Source organism: Callithrix jacchus, chromosome 2 (assembly GCF_049354715.1).
Source record: "Callithrix jacchus isolate 240 chromosome 2, calJac240_pri, whole genome shotgun sequence".
In the NCBI taxonomy this organism is placed as follows: domain Eukaryota; kingdom Metazoa; phylum Chordata; class Mammalia; order Primates; family Cebidae; genus Callithrix; species Callithrix jacchus.
Window position 1 is genome coordinate 82,811,988 of NC_133503.1, and position 18,869 is coordinate 82,830,856.

The window sequence follows — 18,869 nt, forward strand, 5'->3', positions numbered from 1 at the left end:
CTCTTTGTCTGTCTTTGTTTGCCTAAGTTTTACATTTTAAGACACAGAATTATACCTTTGCTCAGCTACTAATGCAAGTAAGATAGACTCATTTTAATAATAGACAGAAAAATTAAGTAACTTGAAATAGATACATTAAGAAACAATTTGCACACATTCACTTTTTTGGTTTCTAAAACTTATTTTTAAAAGTATTTAATTTATTTCCATAACCTGACATTCTGATGTGAATGCAATTAAATACAATGGAATTTCTTTGTTTTCTATTAAATTTTTAAAAGCTATAATTTAAAGTACTTATTGTATAAATGATTTAAAACAATTAAAAAAATAAAATAATGATTATGTTTACCTCTTGAATTTCTGGATATGGTGCTGTAAAAAATTAAAGTTTGGGTGTGGGGGTTATTCTGAGAAGTTTACATGAATGCTATGTTAAAGTTTACATGAAAATTGGATGAAAACTTTCTTTTGAATATGTGATTTCCACTTATTCTTAATTTCTACATTCTAAAATTTTCTAGATAATCATAATGAGACAAAATGAATAAAGCATTGAAAAATAAATGTTCATTAAAAAAGTAATTACTAGAGTGGTGTTGATATGGATACGAATGTGTTGATTTGGATATTGGCGTTTACAGCTAAATGAATATGTTCTGAATTGGCCAAAACTGATATAAATCACTATGCAGTAAATACTTGAACCAGAGCACAGTTGGTGCTATTTTAAATTTAAATTGGAAAGGCAAAAAGAAGGCAATTATCTTAATATTTTAATAATAATTATTTTAATAATAGTTCATGTAATTTTGATACCAAAGTAGATTTGGGGTTCAGTGATTTGCTTTCACGTCCTATGAACCTGAGAGTAAGTCAAGAATTGAGGAATTGCATAGTGGCCAGTTATCCAGTATTAAGAAAGTACTAAAGAAGGCACTAAAAATTATTTTCCCTTAAGAGTAGTAATAGTTCTATTTGCTCAGAAGATCACATCCCTTATTACATGCCCCCTTCAGATCCACTGGTCAGGACGCCTAGGCTACACCTCCTCCAGTGGCAGATCCTTCCCTCTGGGAATGAGAAAGGAGCTCTCCAAGGATCACCAGTTGGGTAGCTGAGGTCACCAGGGGGACAGGCGGGGATGGCCAGGCCCAGGCTGTACCTACCTGAGGAACACCGAGCTGGGGCTGTCTGTGGAGCTGCGTGAGGCCTCCACGTTGGCCTTCGATGGGCTGTCCGGAGTCTCAAACCGGAACACTGTGTCACTGGAAGGCAGCCTTTTCTTCACCATTGTGCGCTTATCAATCCCCGAGTCAAGGAATAACCTTAAAAGCTCATTTTTGAGTCTCCCAAATCATACAAAAATCTCTGCGTTTCAGCTTTGCACAGTCCTTGCATTGCAGGAAGCTCTTTCTTCACATGACTCCTAATCTAGCTGAGGTTATTTTTTTTTTAAGTCAGTTAATGAGTAACCCATCAGTGTGACACAGGGTGGTTTTCATCCTACCTATATTTGCTCTAAAGAAGAAATAAACGTGTTTGGGAAATCCAACTTTGAGTTCACTCAGATGAGCACCACTAAACCTGAATTTAGTCAGAGAAGCTTGGAAAAGTAAACACCTAAACAAAACAAAGCAATGAGGTGGAGAGGCTGGCAGCATCTAAACATTAAAAGCAGGATGCTCTTTCTAACCACCAGGGTGAGAAATGTGGATGCGCTTTATGCCTGTACGCACACAGGAAATAACCAGCCCACTGTGCGTGTTGCAGTCAATAGTTTACAGGATGCACAGGAGTTTTAAGGCCACATTCCCTGGCCCTTGGGACCTGAAGCGTTCTGGAGTTCTTATGGAAGTGACATGCACAAAGTGAAGGGAATCTCAACATTCAGGTTGCATATTTTGCTGGGTTACAGGAGGCTGTGACTTGTCCCCAAACAACTACAACAAATACAAACAAACTAACAAATAGTAGGAGGTAAGAGTTCAAGTTTGTCTCTGTTGCTTGCTGCTTGGGCAACCAGAGGTGATTCCCAACTCTGCTCTGTTTGATATCTGTTATGCTGATTTCACAGGATTGGATGAAATACATAGGAGGATATGTAATAGAGATTTGCAAGTATATGTCATTATTATTACCTAGCTATGCATTTTGCTAATAAATAAGTTCAGAAAATGAACTTCTTCATGTGACAAATGTTCATGCACAAAGAAAACATCAGTGTCCCTCCGCCCTCATTACTAGCACCAGTGAAGGATTTGTTCTACAGGAGCTATGCTCTTTCTCCTTGTTCCCCTTGTCATTAGTCAGTAACATTGCAGAATGGCTGGCTTAAGAAAAGTACACAATTTCCGATTGTGGAAGAGAGCAAAGTTTCCTGGGAAATCAAACCAAACCTTTATTTAGCCTTGGGCTCATTAGCATTTTACTCTAACCAACTGATAACCTGGCGGGGGCAGGTCTGTGCTGCTGTGTGTGCTGTCACTAACCCTAAGAACACTTTCGAAATTAGACAAAGTGAGCCTTTCAGTGATATTATATTATTTTGAACAATATTTTCCTGGTGCCTAACAGGGTGACCAGCTTATCCTGATTTGTGCTGGGTTTTGTTGGTTTAAACACTGCCTTAAATTCCAGGAAGTTTTTAGTGCTTGGCAAACTGAGGCAGGTGGTCACCCTAGTACTGCTGAGTGCCCTCATGCTAAAGTTCTGATGGTGTGCTGCCCACGGCTTTCCTCCCTCTCCTTCCTTGACAGACATGATCTATATTTCTCTTTCCTCTCTTATCTCTGTGCTGAAGTTGTATTGAAATCCTACTGGAGACATTAAATAAGCTGTTATACCAAAATGCTTAATTAAACCAGTCACCATACCTCATCTAATAGCAACAACCTGCATGGGAGTTTCTAATCCTTGTAAACAACAAGCTGATGTCCCATTGAGAAAAGCAAATCATATCTTTCACTTATATGACTCCATTCAACATTAGTGAAAGTTATGACCAGCTCACAACTTTGTGCCCTAAGGTTTTCAAAATACACTGTTTTTTTTTGGTTTACAAAACAAATGTATACTCATTGCAAACATTTTGAAAATAAAATATAAAGAAGAAAAAAAAAATCATCTGTAATCCTCAGCCCCCAGAAATAATCACAATGAATACTTTATCATCATCAAAATTATGTTTCACTCTAAAGGATTATGAAAATCATTTGGTAATTCTAAAAGTAGATCCAATATTCACTAAATATGGTCATTCTTTTCCAGAGGCCTTATCCTTCAAAGTGAGCAACAGACACCTCTTCTCTGTTCCCCTCCCACAGCTGGAGCACCAGGGGCCAGAGTAGTGGAAACAGAATCAAAGGCATGTTTGGAGAATTTTATGAAACAGATCTCAGAAAGATTTGTTTGGGAATAAACATACCACCGGTCAAGATGTTTTTGAGATTAGTCCAGAAACTAGGTGATAGAAGATAGAGAGGATGGGGTTTTAGAACCAATGGAACCCTTAGAATGCATGTACTTACAATACTTCCTGTTATAGATCTATCACTAGAGGGGATAGGTTACCTGAATGGTTGCTGGCAGAGCTAGGGTTGCCTCCTGATTCACGTTTCACTCCTGACCTAATAATCTAGATCCTCTTTGTATCATGCTGCTTTGTAGAATTCCTCCCTGTTGTGACTCTTGAGAGAATAAAAACATACCAGCAACAGCCCATCTGTGTTAAATATTGTCTTTGTATGGGACAAGAGAGGGAAGCGATCCTACAACTAACACTTTCATGTTCTACTGCTATTGTGTGAAGCAGTTACATAAAGTTTACTCTGAGGCATTAGCTGTGTTAGTTTCCCTCATTAATTCAATTATAATATTTCAAAATTTCCACAATTCTCTGAATTTCAGGAATTTCCTCCCCATGGTTTTCAATTAGATCCAGACTCAGTACATACTTTAAAAAATGCAGACTCTTTCTGTTTGCATTCTTACTGTGCTGCTTAATAGCTGGGAGGTTTGAAAATCTCTATGTTTTAGTTTTCTAATCTGTAAAATGGGAATAACAGTACCTACCAAATAGATTTGTTAAGAAAGTACATTAACTAATTGTAAAGACTTTAAATATTGCCCGGAACATAATAAGCATTTAGCAAATTTTATATTTATTTTCACCAAATTTATAATAAAATCATAAGGTCTTATTTAAAGTAACTATCTTTTTGGAGTTTTTAAAAAAGTTTTATTAAAATATAATTTACATAACACAAAGTTCACTTGTTCAGTGTATAATTCAGTGGTTTTAGTACATTTACAGAATTGTGCAACCATCACCACCATCTAACTTTAGAAGTTTCATCACTCAAAAGAAACCTTGTACCCGAGAGCAGTCCCTCCCCATCCTCCCTATTTTCTTCTTCCATTCTGCCCTAGGCAACCACCAACCTACTAATTTACTTTCTCTTTTTAGAGATGAGACATTTCTCTTCTTATCTATATATATAGAGAAAGCACCTATTCTGGACATTTCATATATAAATGGGACCATACTGCCTGTGATCTTTTGTGACTGTCTTCTTTCACCTACAATGTTTTCAAAGTTCATCTCATTTTGTGACCAAAAATATTCTGTTGTATGGATATACCACATTATATTTATCCATTATTTAGTTGATGGAGATTTGGATTGTTTCCACTTTTTGGCTATTAAAAATAATGCTGTTATAGACATTTGTGTACAATTTTTGGTGCAAACACATGTTTTCAGTTCTCTTGATTATATATCTAGGAGTGAAACTGCTATATTTAACTTTTTGAGAAACTGCCAAACTGTTTTCTAAAATGCTCATAACATTTTACATTTCTGACCAGCAATGGATGAGAGTTCCAGTTTCTCCACATGCTTGCCAATACTTCTTTTTGTTTTTGTTTTTGATATGGCCATTCAAGTGGTATAAGTGGTGTTGTACTGTGGTTTTGACTTGCATTTTCCTAATGACTAATGATGCTGAGCATCTTTGGTGTCCTTATTGGCCATTTGTATATTCTCTTTGGAGAAAAATCCATTCAAATCCTTTGCCCCATTTTAAAATTGGGTTTTTATTATTGACTTGTATTCTTTATATATTGTGGCTACAAGTTCCTTAAAATATATGATTTGCAAATATAGTCTCTCATTTCATAGGATGTCACTTCACTTTCTTCATGGTGTTCTTTTAAGCACCAAAGAAAGTTTTTCATTTTGGTGGAGTCCAATTTATCAATCTTCTCTTTTATCACTTGCAATTTGGTGTTGTGCCTAAGAAACAATTGCTCAACCCAATGATTATTTACTCATATGTTTATTAAGATTTTTATAGTTTCAGCTGTTATGTAAGTATAAAATCTATGATCTAATTTGAATTAATATTTGTGTATGTTGTAAGGTAGGGGTCCAGCTTCATTTTTTGAATATTGTCCGTCACTATTGTTGAAAATGCTATTCTTTACCCATTGGATTATCTTGCACATTTTGTTGGAAATTAAGTAACCACAAATGTTAGTGTTTATTTCCTGATAACTATTTTAAACAATATAAATAGAAACTTATTCAGAATTAATTCATTTGATAATCTCTTTTCCTTTTGAAGACCTTGTGTTCTTATCCTTTTATATGTATGTCTATGTAAGTCCAAGGCCAGGACTTTTGATACTTTTCCTTAATTCTTCTTGATAATCCCAAAATCATGATTTTCTAGGTAATTGTTTACTTCACCGGTTTGTAATTATGGCAACAACAAAGAACACTAATAATGATGATTGTCAACAAAACCTTAAGGTATTTAGAAGGCAGGTACATGAACTTAAAGACAGGTACAGTGAAAGTCTCATATACTATGATATAATACTTTGTCTGTGTTGCTGTTGATTATACATATTTCTTCAATTTAGCATTCATTCTGCAATTTTTTAAAACAGTAAAGTGTAGCAAGGCCAGGCCAAATTCAGGATTTTCAGTAATGGAAGATGAGGAGCAGAGGGAATTTATTTGTTGTGCAATTTCTATATATCTGGCATTTTACATATAGAAAATTATTCAATCTTCCTAATAATGCTAGGAAATAGATTTGTTTTTTTACCATTTTGGAAATAAGAAAACTGAAACTCAAGAGAAACTGTTTTTTTTCCTAGCTGACACATTCAGTTAAATGGTAGCAGAGCTGGGATTCTAATGCAGGTTCACAGAATCCAAAGCCCAAGCCTTTTCCCTGATAGGAAAAGAGATCCTCATCTTCTCACCCGTCTATAGTATATGTTATGTTTTCAGTTCCCATCATGCCTCATACACAGTGTTTGCCTTGGTAGCGTTTATGTGTACCCTCCACATGTCTTTCTGAAGACATTCTATTTATTGCCCCAGCTCTGGGCTAAGCCTAGTAACCCTCCAATACAATTATTTATTCTTTGAAGATAGGATTTCCTGAGGAATTTTAAAGCACTTATAGTCAGAATGATAGAGGAATTTTTAAACAAATTAAATAGCTCTACATATACTCGGTACTCTGCTAGCAGTTGTACAAAATTTAAAGTCAAAAAGCAAACCTCAAAATACCAAAAACCTAACCCATAGTGCCTGTTTACAAGGAACTCATAAAACCTAACGCAAACCCAAACCTTTCTAGATTAAAAGGAACTTAAAACCGAGATGTAGAGAGTTGACACGGCAAGTGTAACTTGTTGTAAGTTATCTTACAAACCTAGTTTTCCTGAGTCGAAAGGGGAAATACTGATTTCTCCTAAACACATTGAGTCTTAGATTGCAACTGTACCTTTCGAGCCACTCCTAGCATTGCTCATTGTTCTCTCCACTTGAATTTCCCTTTTCAGCTTGACTGACATGACAGACTCAAACTTCCAGTTTTATGCAATACATTTATAAGCAAAATGTACTTGTTTCATAGGTTTCTGAGGACATTGCAGTATGTGGGATTATTCTTGCTTTTGCTCAAGCCCCTGATGACAAATAAGGAAAATGCCCCCAGTGGGCAACCAAAGACATTCTCCATGTGGATTCACTCTGTTCTTAAGATACCAAAAGGTCTTTTCCACTACAGAAGCCACACTTTACTCCTAAGTGGTCTTTCCGGGTCTGAGACCTGTCACTTACAATTCCAGGTCTGGATCCACCGGCTTCACTTCTCTCCCCTGGAACACACTCTTCCAGAGCATGAGCTGTGCTTGGAGTGCTTGCTGAATTCTCCTCTTTGCTTTTAGGGCTTGCTTTCTTCTTGTCATCTTCTAGAGGCCAGCTGATCTTCAAGAAACTGGGGAGTACCAGCAAGGAACTTTTTATTTACACCAGATCTGCCCAACAGCAGCTATTTGAGCCAATTGGCCTGCTCTTCCCTCTCAAGTGCTATCTCAGAAGCTTTCTCTTTCAGATTCTGCTTGGAGAGACAGGACCAGCCACATTTGAAACCCACAGGTGTGAGACAGCAAATGACCACAGAAACATTCTATGCGACTTTTAAGATATCATTACATCTAATGATGTCTTTGCTTTAAAAGCTTCGTCTTACCTTGATGTTGACTTGGAGTCACATCACTGACCCTTAACTCATGATGGCGTATGTCTTTCCCAAATCCTGATGCCTTCACTTTAGAAGACAGTGATTGTGTGTTACCTCAAAGGCTCCACCATAATTTACCCTAAATGGTCCTCAGTTGTCTGACAAGTTCATGACTATTCATTACATAAATTAAACAAACCCAACACAACTTTGGTATTCACTGTTGAATGGTATGGTCAGTGGCTTATCACCTGTGTCTCATATGTGCTTTCTGTAATCAGAATATATATTTCTCTTTAGAATATGTTTTGTATCATACTCATCATGATTCTTTTCTCACTGTGTGGATTCAATGAATAATGAATGATTATAAACCTGTCATGCTGGAAAGTACATTCACAGAGAAGTTGATCTTTTTCAAACTTCTTTTTAGCTGTTCTACCTTGTCAGTAATGCAGACAGTAACGTTGCTTATTAAATAGAAGAATAATGAAATGACATTAAAATTTTTCTTTTTTTTTTTAACTCTGTATCAAACAAAAATCTGATTGGCTGAACTCAAAGAATTAGTTTTAGGTACTTAATTCACTTTAAGGCTATTGCAAAACAAAATTATTTACTTGCATAGGAAATATTAAGGTAAAGATTTACAAATGAGAAGGAAGAGTACAATTTGCTTGAGTTCAAGACTAGGTAATAGAACAAGAGATACTCATGCAAAAGATTTTTAGAATGCAAACAACTTATAGTCTCTATTTTTCCTTTCCTTTCCTTCCTTCCTATCCCTTTATTTCCTTCCTTCCTATCCCTTTCTTTCTTTTTCTTTCTTCTTTCTCTTTCTTTCTTTTCTCTTTCTTTCTCTCTCTTTCTTTCCTTTTCTTTCTTTCTTTCCCTCCCCCTCTCTCCCTCCCTCCCTCCCTCCCTCCCTTCCTTCCTTCCTTCCTTGCTTGTTTTTTGAGACAGAGTCTTGCTTTGTTGCCCAGCTGGAGTGCAGTGGCAGAATCTTGGCTCACTGCAACCTCCACCTCCCAGGTTCAAGCAATTCTCCTGCCTCAGTCTCCTGAGTAGCTAGGATTACAGGCATGCACCACCATGCCTGGCTAATTTTTGTATTTTTAGTAGAGACGGTTTTGTCATGTTGGCCAGGCTGGTCTTGAACTCCTGACCTCAAGTTGTCTGGCCACCTAAGCCTCCCAAAATGTTGAGATTACAGGTGTGAACCACTGCACCTGGCCCCTTTCCTATCCTTTCAATCAAAATTTGCCCTCAGGTTGTGATAGATTGAGCGCATTGATAATCCCAACTACATTAATGGCCTCTATATATCCATAGCCTTTGCTTTATAACTTTGTAGTTTTGCCCACTCTAAGTTGGGCTGGTCTTGTTACTTGCTTTGGCAAACAAAATGTGGCAGAAATGATACTGTGACAGTTCTGAGTATAGACCTCAAGAAGCCTCCTGGGTTTCTACTCCTCTGGCTTCTCTGTGGTCAGCATGACTACATGACTGAATTAGAGGCAACCTCCACATGAGTCCACGTGGCACAGCGCTGAGTCATTCTGGCTGCCAAAGACCACCCAGCTCCCCAGTGACCTGGCAAGTCACCACAGACACAGGAGTGAGCTCAGCCAAAATCTAACTGATCTAGATCAGCAGTAGACTTGTGAAAAATAATAAATAGTTGTTTCAAACTGAGGTTTTGAGATGGATTTCTACACAGCAATAGCTAACTACTTCAGCTCCTATATCCAAGTCACTAATATAGTAAGATGATAATAGCTCCAGGGGCAATTACATTTTAACTGTTGCCAACTGCTTGAGCTAAATGAGGATAATTTTGAGAGGGTCTTCCGGTTCAGTTGGTCAGCAGGAGGAACTTAGGCAATACAGTGGATCTTCCTGATCAAAGCTTGATAAGCTTTAGAGGCCCGCTATCATGAGAAATAGGAAAGGCAGCTTTAGGGTAGGTAGATGTAGATGATACCTATTAAAGACCTAAAGATTGTATTCGTTAATCCTACAAATTGCTGCCACCACAATCCCACTTCACCTCCCATTTCTCCCTCTATACTTCCACTTCCCTCCATGGTCACCAGGCAAAGCTTGGAGTAGTACTCACCACCCAGCTCCTCTCAGGTCCACTGGAAGCCTTTCTCACCCTTCTAATGACTGCACTCCAGGCTTTTTCATTGAAGGGGTCATACACCTTTCATGTGAGACACACCTGGCTTCCAATCTTGCCTTTTGCCTAACATGTTAAGGGCCCTTGGACGTGCTAAGGGTTTAGTGCCTGTGTAGTTTCGTTTTCTTCTCTGTGAAATGGTGATGAGAAAAGGCACTTGGCAAAGCTCTTTTTTTTCTCTTTCCTGCTTAACTCTTCAAAGATACTTTCTGCTGATTTAGAAACTTTGCATTACAGGTCAAAGGTTTAACAAGTATTAACTTTCATTTTACTGCCTTTCTTAACAACAGCCAGATAAATGAAAGTTCAGAGATTTTACATCAGGTGGATGTATCCAAGGTCACATGTATTATTGGAGATGAGGCCATAAATACAGTAAGTTTGATTATTCCATTTGTGCCTTTTTTTTAAGGAAAAAATCTACATCCTCCTCCATATTATGAATATGTAACAAAGTCGTTCTTATAGGCAACTCTTTATAAAACACAGGAGTTCTATTTCAGACAGAGGCACTTGACCGCTTTCTCTAGGCATCTTATCTACCTGAAAGCCCTGTATAGACACCTCATAAACTCAGCTTTTAGGGAAAGAGCAGAAGTAGGCTACTCAGACGGAAAGGCTAATGGGAAAGTTGGGGTAATGCTAGTTATAATAAGTAACATAATAGTGATGGAATATTCTAGAAAAAAGAGATCCATGGTTGGTGTTAGAACCCTTTACTAGTTGTGGAACTTTACACTTACTCCTTTGGCCTCAGTTCTTATATGTAAAGTGGGGGCTTGGGGTAAATGAATGCTTTCCTAAATTGTGGTCTGTGGACAATTTCTCTAGCCCGTGTGGAAGTTGGGAAGTATTGCACACAATTTCTGTCCCTTAGAGGTCTCTGTGAAGGTCTGCATTCAAGAAATCGATTCAACTTTATCAACCTAATAGAGATCATGGAAAACTGTTAACCTCCTATAGGAAGAATCTCCTTTTGGAAATGCAGAGGCAGATAATTCTTAAGACTTTCTCTGGATGGAAAGACATCTGAGCCAACAGAGAAATTCCAGTTTTATTGCAATTTACTGCAGAGTCCACTTTTACCAAGGAAGGAACTAGGGGAAGAAAAGGTAATATTTTATTGATTGCCTACTCTGCCAGGCAATGTCTTAGATATTTTATATGTATATCTTATTTACTCCTTGCAATAACTGTATGAAGTCTTTTTATTCTCACCTTACCAGTATTGATTTTAATCACAACACTTAAACAAAAATAACAATTGACCCAGCTACTTGGGTGGCCAGGAGTTCAAGGCTGCCGTAAGCTATGATCACACCATTGCACTCCAGGCTGGGCAACAGAGTGAGCCCTTTCTTAAATAAATAAATAAGAAAAATCACTGAAGCCTTATTGAGAGAGTATCAATGCAACGTCAATGTAGAGTAAGTGGGATCAGTCCTAGATACTCCTCTATCTCCATATTCTCTCAGTGGTATATTCGTCCTATAGCTTTAAATGCTTTTTATATGCTAATGATGCCCAAGTCTTATAATTCCCCTTTTACTTCCCCCTATTAAATAAACATCTCAAACTTACGTGACCAAAGTAGAATTTTATTCACAGCTCTCCTCCAGAATTGTTCTTGTCCCATTTTACCCTTCTGATATGGTTTGGCTGTGTCTCCACCCAAATCTCGCATTGAATTGTAATAATCCCCATGTGTCAAAAGCAGGGCCAGGTGGAGATAATTGAATCTTGAAGGCAGAATCCCTCATGCTGTTCTTGTGGTAGTTAATAAGTCTCAGGAGAGCTGATGGTTTTATAAATGGGAGTTCCCATGCACATGCTGTCTTGTCTGCCACCATGTAAGACTTTACTTTGTTTCTCATTTGCCTTCCACCATGATTGTGAGGCCTCCCCACCATGTGGAACTGTGAGTCAATTAAAACTCTTTCCTTTATAAATTACCCACTCTATGATATGTCTTTATGAGCAGGGTAAGAACAGACTCATATACCTTCTCAGTAAAGGACTTCCTCATCCACCTGGTTGATCAAACAGCGATTTAGGTGTTGTTGATTTCTCTCATGCTTTGTTCCCCACATGCAGTTCATCAAGAAATCTTATCAGCCATGCCTTCAGAACACATCCAGAATTTTACTGCTTCTCACCACTGGTATTCATATTATTAGTCCAAGCTGCCGTCTGTTATCTAGACCATTGCAGCAGTATTCCAGTTGCTCTCTCTTTCCACTTGTGTCACTTCTACATCCAGGATCCAGGATGATCTTAAAAAAAAAAAAATTAAAAAAGCAAAAATAAGAAAAAGAAAACTATGTTATTCCCTTTAAAACCTCCTAATTTTCTATTTCACTAAATTGCAACCTCTGGCCCTGCTCAGGTCTTTGCCCAACCTTATTTAGCTCCTTACATTGGCTTTCTTCCTAATATGCAATATACCAGGCTTGTTTCTATCCCTGGATCTTTGCACCTGCTCTGCCCTCTGACTATATAGCTTGAGTTCTGGCTTTTCTTGTCATCATTCAATTTCTACTCAAATGTCACCTTCTCAGGGAGCCTACCCTGACTACAATGTCAAAAATAATCCCAGCTTGTGCAGAAACTATTACATCGCTCTGCTTTCTTAAGAGCTATCACTTTATCATTTTTTTCTGTACATTTCTCACAGCTAGAATGCAAATTCATGAGAGTTCTTTTTTTTTTGCTTTGTTCAATCCAGTATCCCTACACCATTGTGTGTCACAGTGCCTGGTACATATAGTTTCTCAATAGATATTTGTAGGATTGGTATGGTTTGAATGTTTTTCCTTTAAAATTCAGGGGTTGCCAGTGTGATAATAACAGGTGAAGCCTTTAAGAGTTGATGAGGCCATGAGGGCTTCTTCCTCATTAGTGTGATTAAGGTCCTTATAAAAGAGGCTTCATGACCCATTTAGTTAGCTTGCCTCTCTTCCTCCTTCTGTGTGAGGATTTGGCCAAAAAGCCCACACCAGATGCCAGCGCCCTGATCTTTCCCAGCCTCCAGAATGGTGAGAAAATTAATTTTTTTTTTCATGAATTTCCCAGTCTCAGGTACTTTGTTATAGCAGCACAAAGAGACTAAGACAAGGATTAATCAAATATCATTTGTCTTGCTTGGCTTTTTAGCCATTTCTATTCAATACTCATTTAAAATAAACATATGTGAGGATAAACAATGCCTTGGAGCAGATTTCAAACACATAAACTCTTCAGAAAACTTTGACATGAGATTATCATCTGCACAGGATTTTTTCACATGCAAAAAACAGAGGATGAAAAAAGGATAAAACAGTTAAAGAAATTGTCAAATACCATTGAGGCAGTGTAGTTTAAGAGTAAACTGATACTATTTAATAATGTCATTTATTAATTTACTAACATAACGTGCCAACTAGTTTTGGTATGTTCTTGAAGTCATGGTTTCTGGGAAAGGACAGGAATCAAAACCACGAATGGCTAAATATGGCTTTTAGGAACTGGTCACCCCATTCTTTCTTATCCAATCACTCATTGCCAATAAGGCCACCACTTACAGATTTCTCTCTTCTCAATATCTGCATGGAGAAAGTAAAAGGCTGAGGGAGAGAACTGACATAACCTCCTAAGATCCCTTCAGAACAAGCCTGTCTGCTATAACCAAAGTCCAAGGAGAAGCTGCTAAACTGACACCCAACAAAGGTATCTATTTTGCTGTGATGTAACCCTTTCCTAGAAGCTGGGGAGAGGTGGAAGGGAAAGTGGGTAAGAAGGAAAATGAACACACTGTATACTCAAAGGAAAATAGATACTGGACCAGAATGTTCCATCTTTACGTTGCTGGCACCATCTAGTGGATAATAAATCCAAATTTAGAGACCAGTCATTTTCTTAAATGGTGGTTCTCAAACATTCTTAGTATGCTTCAGAATTGCACAGAACTTGTAAAAATACCCCACACCTATACATTCTGATTCTATAGGCTTGACGTGAGACTTGGGCATCAGAGTGCTATTTTTTCTTTAAAGCTTCCCAGGTGATTCTGTTTTAGCTGATTTTGAAACTGAAAACTCTTTGGAAATTAGCCTTTTATTGTTTGTATGATATTCTCTCTTTTTTTCCCCTGGTAAAAATATTTATACAGTATGTTTATATTGTAAAATCAAAGTGAACCGTGAGCAGCACTTTAGAAATTTCTCTAAGAATTAAGTGACTTATTCAAGTCAAAATGATGTGTGTGGGTGTGAACTTGGGGGTGGAGTGATATAGCCCCAAACTCATGATGCAAATCGATGCTCTAATCAGCCAATATCCAACTAAACATGACGAACATCATTTGTAATCGGCCTGATTTCAGGTGTCGCCTTCCAGTTGCTCATTATCTTCTATCCATTGACTTCAACAACTTAAACTTTTTAACTTCTTATTTTGAACTCATATAGGAGTTACTTCATGATTTAAAAGTTGCAAACAAAGAATTCTTATTTGTCATTCATCTACATTCAACTATAGTATAATTATCAAAATTAGAAAACTAACGTTAATAGCAATGCTACCACTTCATGCGTAGACCTTGTTCAACATTTTCAGCTGTCTCTTTCTAGGCTGCAATTCAACCCAGGGGCCATGTTGTATTTTATACTGTGACTATAATGTTTCCTTAGTCTCTCCAATCAAACAGTTCCTTGGTCTTTTTTTTTTTTTTTTTCTGTCAATAAATTTGAGGAGTGGACATTTAGTTTTTCAGAATATTCATCAATTTGGGTTTTGTAATGTTTCTTCCTGATTAAATTCAGGTTTTGTCTTTGGTAAGATCACCACAATGATAATGCTGTGTTCTTCTCAGTGCATCAAATCAAGAAGCACATGTCAATTTCTTATTGGTTTTAATTTTGATCACTTGGGGTTATAGAGGCTCCTTGGGTTGTTCTCTTACAAAACAATCCTATATCAGGTGGTTTTAGAGGAGATGTTTGATTGTCTTGTGGTAAGTTTGCCCTGGGAAGGCACAGTCCACAGATAAATGTAACTGAGGTAACATTGTCTGAAAAGATGATTTATGGAGATCCAGGGTTTGCATAAACACCTTAGGAGCTCCAGGATGCCTGGGCACTTCCTAGGAGACTGTTTATATCAGACTTTCTATGGCTTCCTAAGTAAATGGATCTTGATGTAAGACCTTAGACAGGGAGCAGCAGGTACAGCTGACACATGGCTTCACAAATGCTTGACTGGCCCTCTGATTTCAGCTGTGATTATACTGGACAATTTTCTGCAGGCGTCCACTTATTTCTAGTTGACACTGTCTCACTTCCAGTGCTTCATCTAATACCTCAGGTGTTTCTTTGGTGCTATAAGGGACTTTCTAGGCCATGGCATATGCCCAGAGTTATGAATGTCTGGGAACAACCCTTGATCAGTAGGGTATGGGGGCCAACGGTTAAATACTCCTCTACTTCTCCTAAGTCAGGCAGAGCCTAATTATGTAGGTTATGAATACTAGGCTCAGGGTTTTATCCCATGGACGGAAGTGTGCTTGAGCGGAAGAGTTGTGGCAGGGAGAATGTTAGGTGGGATCTTAGCCACTTGAGTAACATGGAAGTTAGGTTGATGTGGGGAGCAAATAGGGGCAGGAACAGATAGCCAGGAGCCAACTACAGTTGTTTTGATTAGAAATAAGGGCCCAAACCTGGTAGAAAGAGCTATAGAAATTTAAAGATGGAGACCTGATAGTGTAACCAGGTGACAGGAGCAGGGCTGTGGGGGTGTCTCGAAGATGCTTACTGTTCCCCAATTGCATGTGTTTTCCCAGGTCCTTGGACCTCATTCACCCAAGAATGGGTAGGGGGCCTTGGTGGTGAGGTGAGCTCATTCAAATAAATATCGGACCCAAAAGCTTTGCAGAAAAGTGATTTATTAGGCAAAGAGAGAGAAATAAATAGAGCAAGAGCTCCCATGCTGTCGTGGGAGGGAATCCAGAGACGAAGGCAGCACAGGTAAAGAGAGAGAGAGAGAAGGCTCGCACCCTGCTGTGGAAGGAGATCCCAGAGAGGGAAATCCCTATAGGTAAGGGAGTAGGGAGAATTCAACCCTGGAGTTACTCCCGCCCCATTCAAGTTCTTGTCCAGTGAGAGGAGCTTTTCCAAACTTCCTCTGGAATGATTAATCTTCAACTCAGATATAGGATTGGTTGCTAGGCCAGCAATCAAAATCTCCTCCCTTGGAGCTTTTGGAGGGCCTTCTAAACAAAGGACTCTTACCTGGGCTGTCTACCTAGCCCACGTGGGAAAGTTAGACGAAGAACTCTTCAGTTCTGGTTGGGGAGGTAGATGGAGGCATGGCACTGGGAAGTTCTTGCCTTTGAAACCACTCCCTTTGTGGACCCAGGAAGAGAAGTTAACATAGCCCCTCAATAGTAAAACCCCCAACTATACTAGTACAGTTCCCTTACTGAGTTCGTGTGTTTGGTAGCCAATGAAATGGACTCTACCTCAGTTATCTCTTGCTGTATAACAAACCTCTCCCAAATGTAGTGGCTTAAATTGACAATTTGTTCACAAAGTTGGGTAGGACTCAGTTAGGCAATGATGTTGCTACTCTTACTGGTATATTCAAATAATAACTGTAATCGGAAGATTGTGCTATGGTCTGAATATGTCCCCCAGAATTCATATGCTAGAAACTTAACCCCCAATGCAACAATGCTGGGAAGAGGGGCCTTTTGGGAAGTCTTTGGCAGAGCCCTGATGAGTTAATGCTGTTATAGAAAGAGCCTGTGGGAGTAGATTTGTTCTTTGTCCTCCTGCTAAGGGAGGACACAGCAATTCTCCCCTCTGGGGATGCAGCATTCAAAGCATCATCTTGGAAGCAGTGAGCAGCCCTCATCAGATGCTGGCCCCTTGATCTTGGTCTTCCCAGCCTCCAGAATTGAGACATTTCTGTTCTTGATACTCTGTCTGTAATGTGTGATAGCAGCACAAATGGACTAAGACAGGTTGGGTGGAGCCTTCAGAGTGTGTTCCACCTGGTCTCTCCCTGCCATAGCCTCAGGTCCAGAGGGCAGGAGCAAAGTTGCAAGCTTCTTGAAGCCCCAGCTCAGAAGTCACACGACATCACTTCTTACTTATTCTATCGGTCCAAACAATCATGAGGCCAGCTCATATTCATATGGTGGGGAAATACTCTTTCTCTTGATGGGAAGAGCTAAGACAATTTATGACCACTTTAAATTTATTACAGTGTGTCTTGGTAGCTGATGAAATGAACTTTTGCAATCCTCTTATCTGGGTTTGGATTTATAACTAGATTTCAAATAGCTAGGTGCTGACAAACCACTACTTCCTCTTACTAATACCCTGGTAAATATTCCAACAACCCTACTCTTGTTCTTGTTAAATATTTAAAGCCAGGACATTTGAACTCCATCGTAAGCTTTAATCTCCCGTAAGTAGAAGAATGTAGGGGAATGCTTGGATTCTTAGAATATTTTACAGAGCCATCAAAACCTTTAAAAAAAAAAAACTGAATGTACTTCAGATGAGTTGTTTTATAAAACTAAAGTTTGTTTTTTTTTTTTTTTTTTGGTAAATCTGGGCTTTTTCTTTTCCAGGAAGAAAAAAAGAATAAAGGCAATTATATTTTCAGAATATGTCATCAATGTTTATGGGACAGTTTTGATAATTGCTTTAATAAACATCTTAATAACAGAATAAAAACTTAAGTGCTAGTATTATGAAATATTGGTAAAAATATTAGTGCCTTAAATATCAGCTAGTAACAATAGTAACTTAGAAATTTTCATAAAGTGGCAGCTCACTGAAGTATCAAACTTACAAAGCATCAAACTTAAAATGATACTATCCTTAAGATATTCCCTGCATATTTGGGATATTACCCTCAATCTGGAGGGCTTTTGATAGCATTAATACAAGAAATCATGTTTTAAAGAGGCAGCAACAGAATATTAATGGCCTTTCCTATGAGGGATGGTTTGGTCGTGTATATACAATGTGTGGAAAGCTGTGGCAAAACCTGACACCTAAGCAGGGTACTGCCTTCGGAACACTTAGGGCTCTAAAGTCTGAATTACAGAGGCAGAAACAAAACAAAACAAAAAACAGTTTTACTGAAGAGATGAGAACAAACTGCCTAAATCAAAACCTTTTTGGAAGGCTGTCTTATTTCCCTTTGAGCCAAGATCCCTGATCAGTTCTGGGTATTTCTAAGACAGCCTTTCTGATTTATCCCAGAGTTCTTTTTAGTTTTATTTTTGATAATAATTATACATGTTTATGGGGGACAATGTGATGTTTTGCTACGCTTATGCATTGTAGAATGATCAAATCAGGCAAATTAACATATCCATAGAGCTTTCTACCATTCTATTTCTCTCCTGCAACAGCTGCATCTTAGAAGTTGACTTCAGGCTGTGTGGAGAGGTGGTCTATCTTACTTTTTGCTCTTTTGATTCAAGCTTTTATATTCTAACACTGAGATCCATGTATCTCAAAGTATTTTCCTCAGAACCCTTGTTTGCTTAGATGGTCTTGAAACAAAAATTCTAGATAGCCATGACAATGCACAAATCATCGACACATGTAAAAACAAAGATGGATCTCACACATATTATGTATGGAAAAGAATCAGATACAAAAGCATACACACTTCATGTAAAGCTCAAAACAGGCAAAACTAATCTATAGTTAAAGCAGGATAGAGGTCGTTTTGGGTGTGAGGGGTAAGCTGGGGAGCAAGCACAAATGGGGCTTTTGTGTGCTGTTTATGGTCTGCGTACTGGTTGCTTTGGTAGGCTTGCTTTGTGAAAATGTATTGAGCTGTACACTGATTTGTGTACTTCTCTACTTCTTTGTTACAGCCCATTAAGGAGAAGGACAATCCAGAACAAACGATTCTTCTTATTGACTTTCAAGTGAAATCTGAGGCTGGGTATCTCTAGAGGTTTGTTAAGGAAAAAACTGTGGGGCTGGCAACGTTTTTTTTTTTTTTTTTTTCCACATTCACTTTATTGCAGCGTTGATTTGGGTTTCAGTCTCTATATAAACCAATAAGGGGTCAAACATCCAACAGATGAGTGGCAATCAGCAACAGAACCAAAAGAGCAAAGCAAAACAAAACAC

At 38.2% G+C, this 18,869-nt stretch overlaps 1 protein-coding gene across 10 annotated transcripts in view; it reads right to left on the bottom strand.

Annotated features, from left to right (window-relative positions):
* Positions 1-9,861, bottom strand: part of GRAMD2B (GRAM domain containing 2B) — a 135,618-nt gene extending 125,757 nt beyond the window's left edge. For 5 of the 10 annotated variants that reach the window (XR_013532117.1, XM_078364978.1, XM_078364976.1 and 2 more), the window contains exons 1-2: positions 9,667-9,861; positions 7,145-7,301 (exon numbers count right to left, since the gene is read on the bottom strand). Coding sequence is in view for 8 of the 10 variants with exons in the window: in XM_078364978.1 (XP_078221104.1) it covers positions 7,145-7,272 (128 nt within the window). In the remaining 2 variants the exon portion in view is untranslated. Of the gene's footprint in view, positions 1-1,169; positions 1,425-7,144; positions 7,422-9,666 lie in introns of those variants that run through there. The other 5 variants (XM_054252006.2, XM_078364974.1, XM_008991601.5 and 2 more) reach the window with 3 other exon arrangements.
* Positions 9,862-18,869: the final 9,008 nt, after the last annotated feature.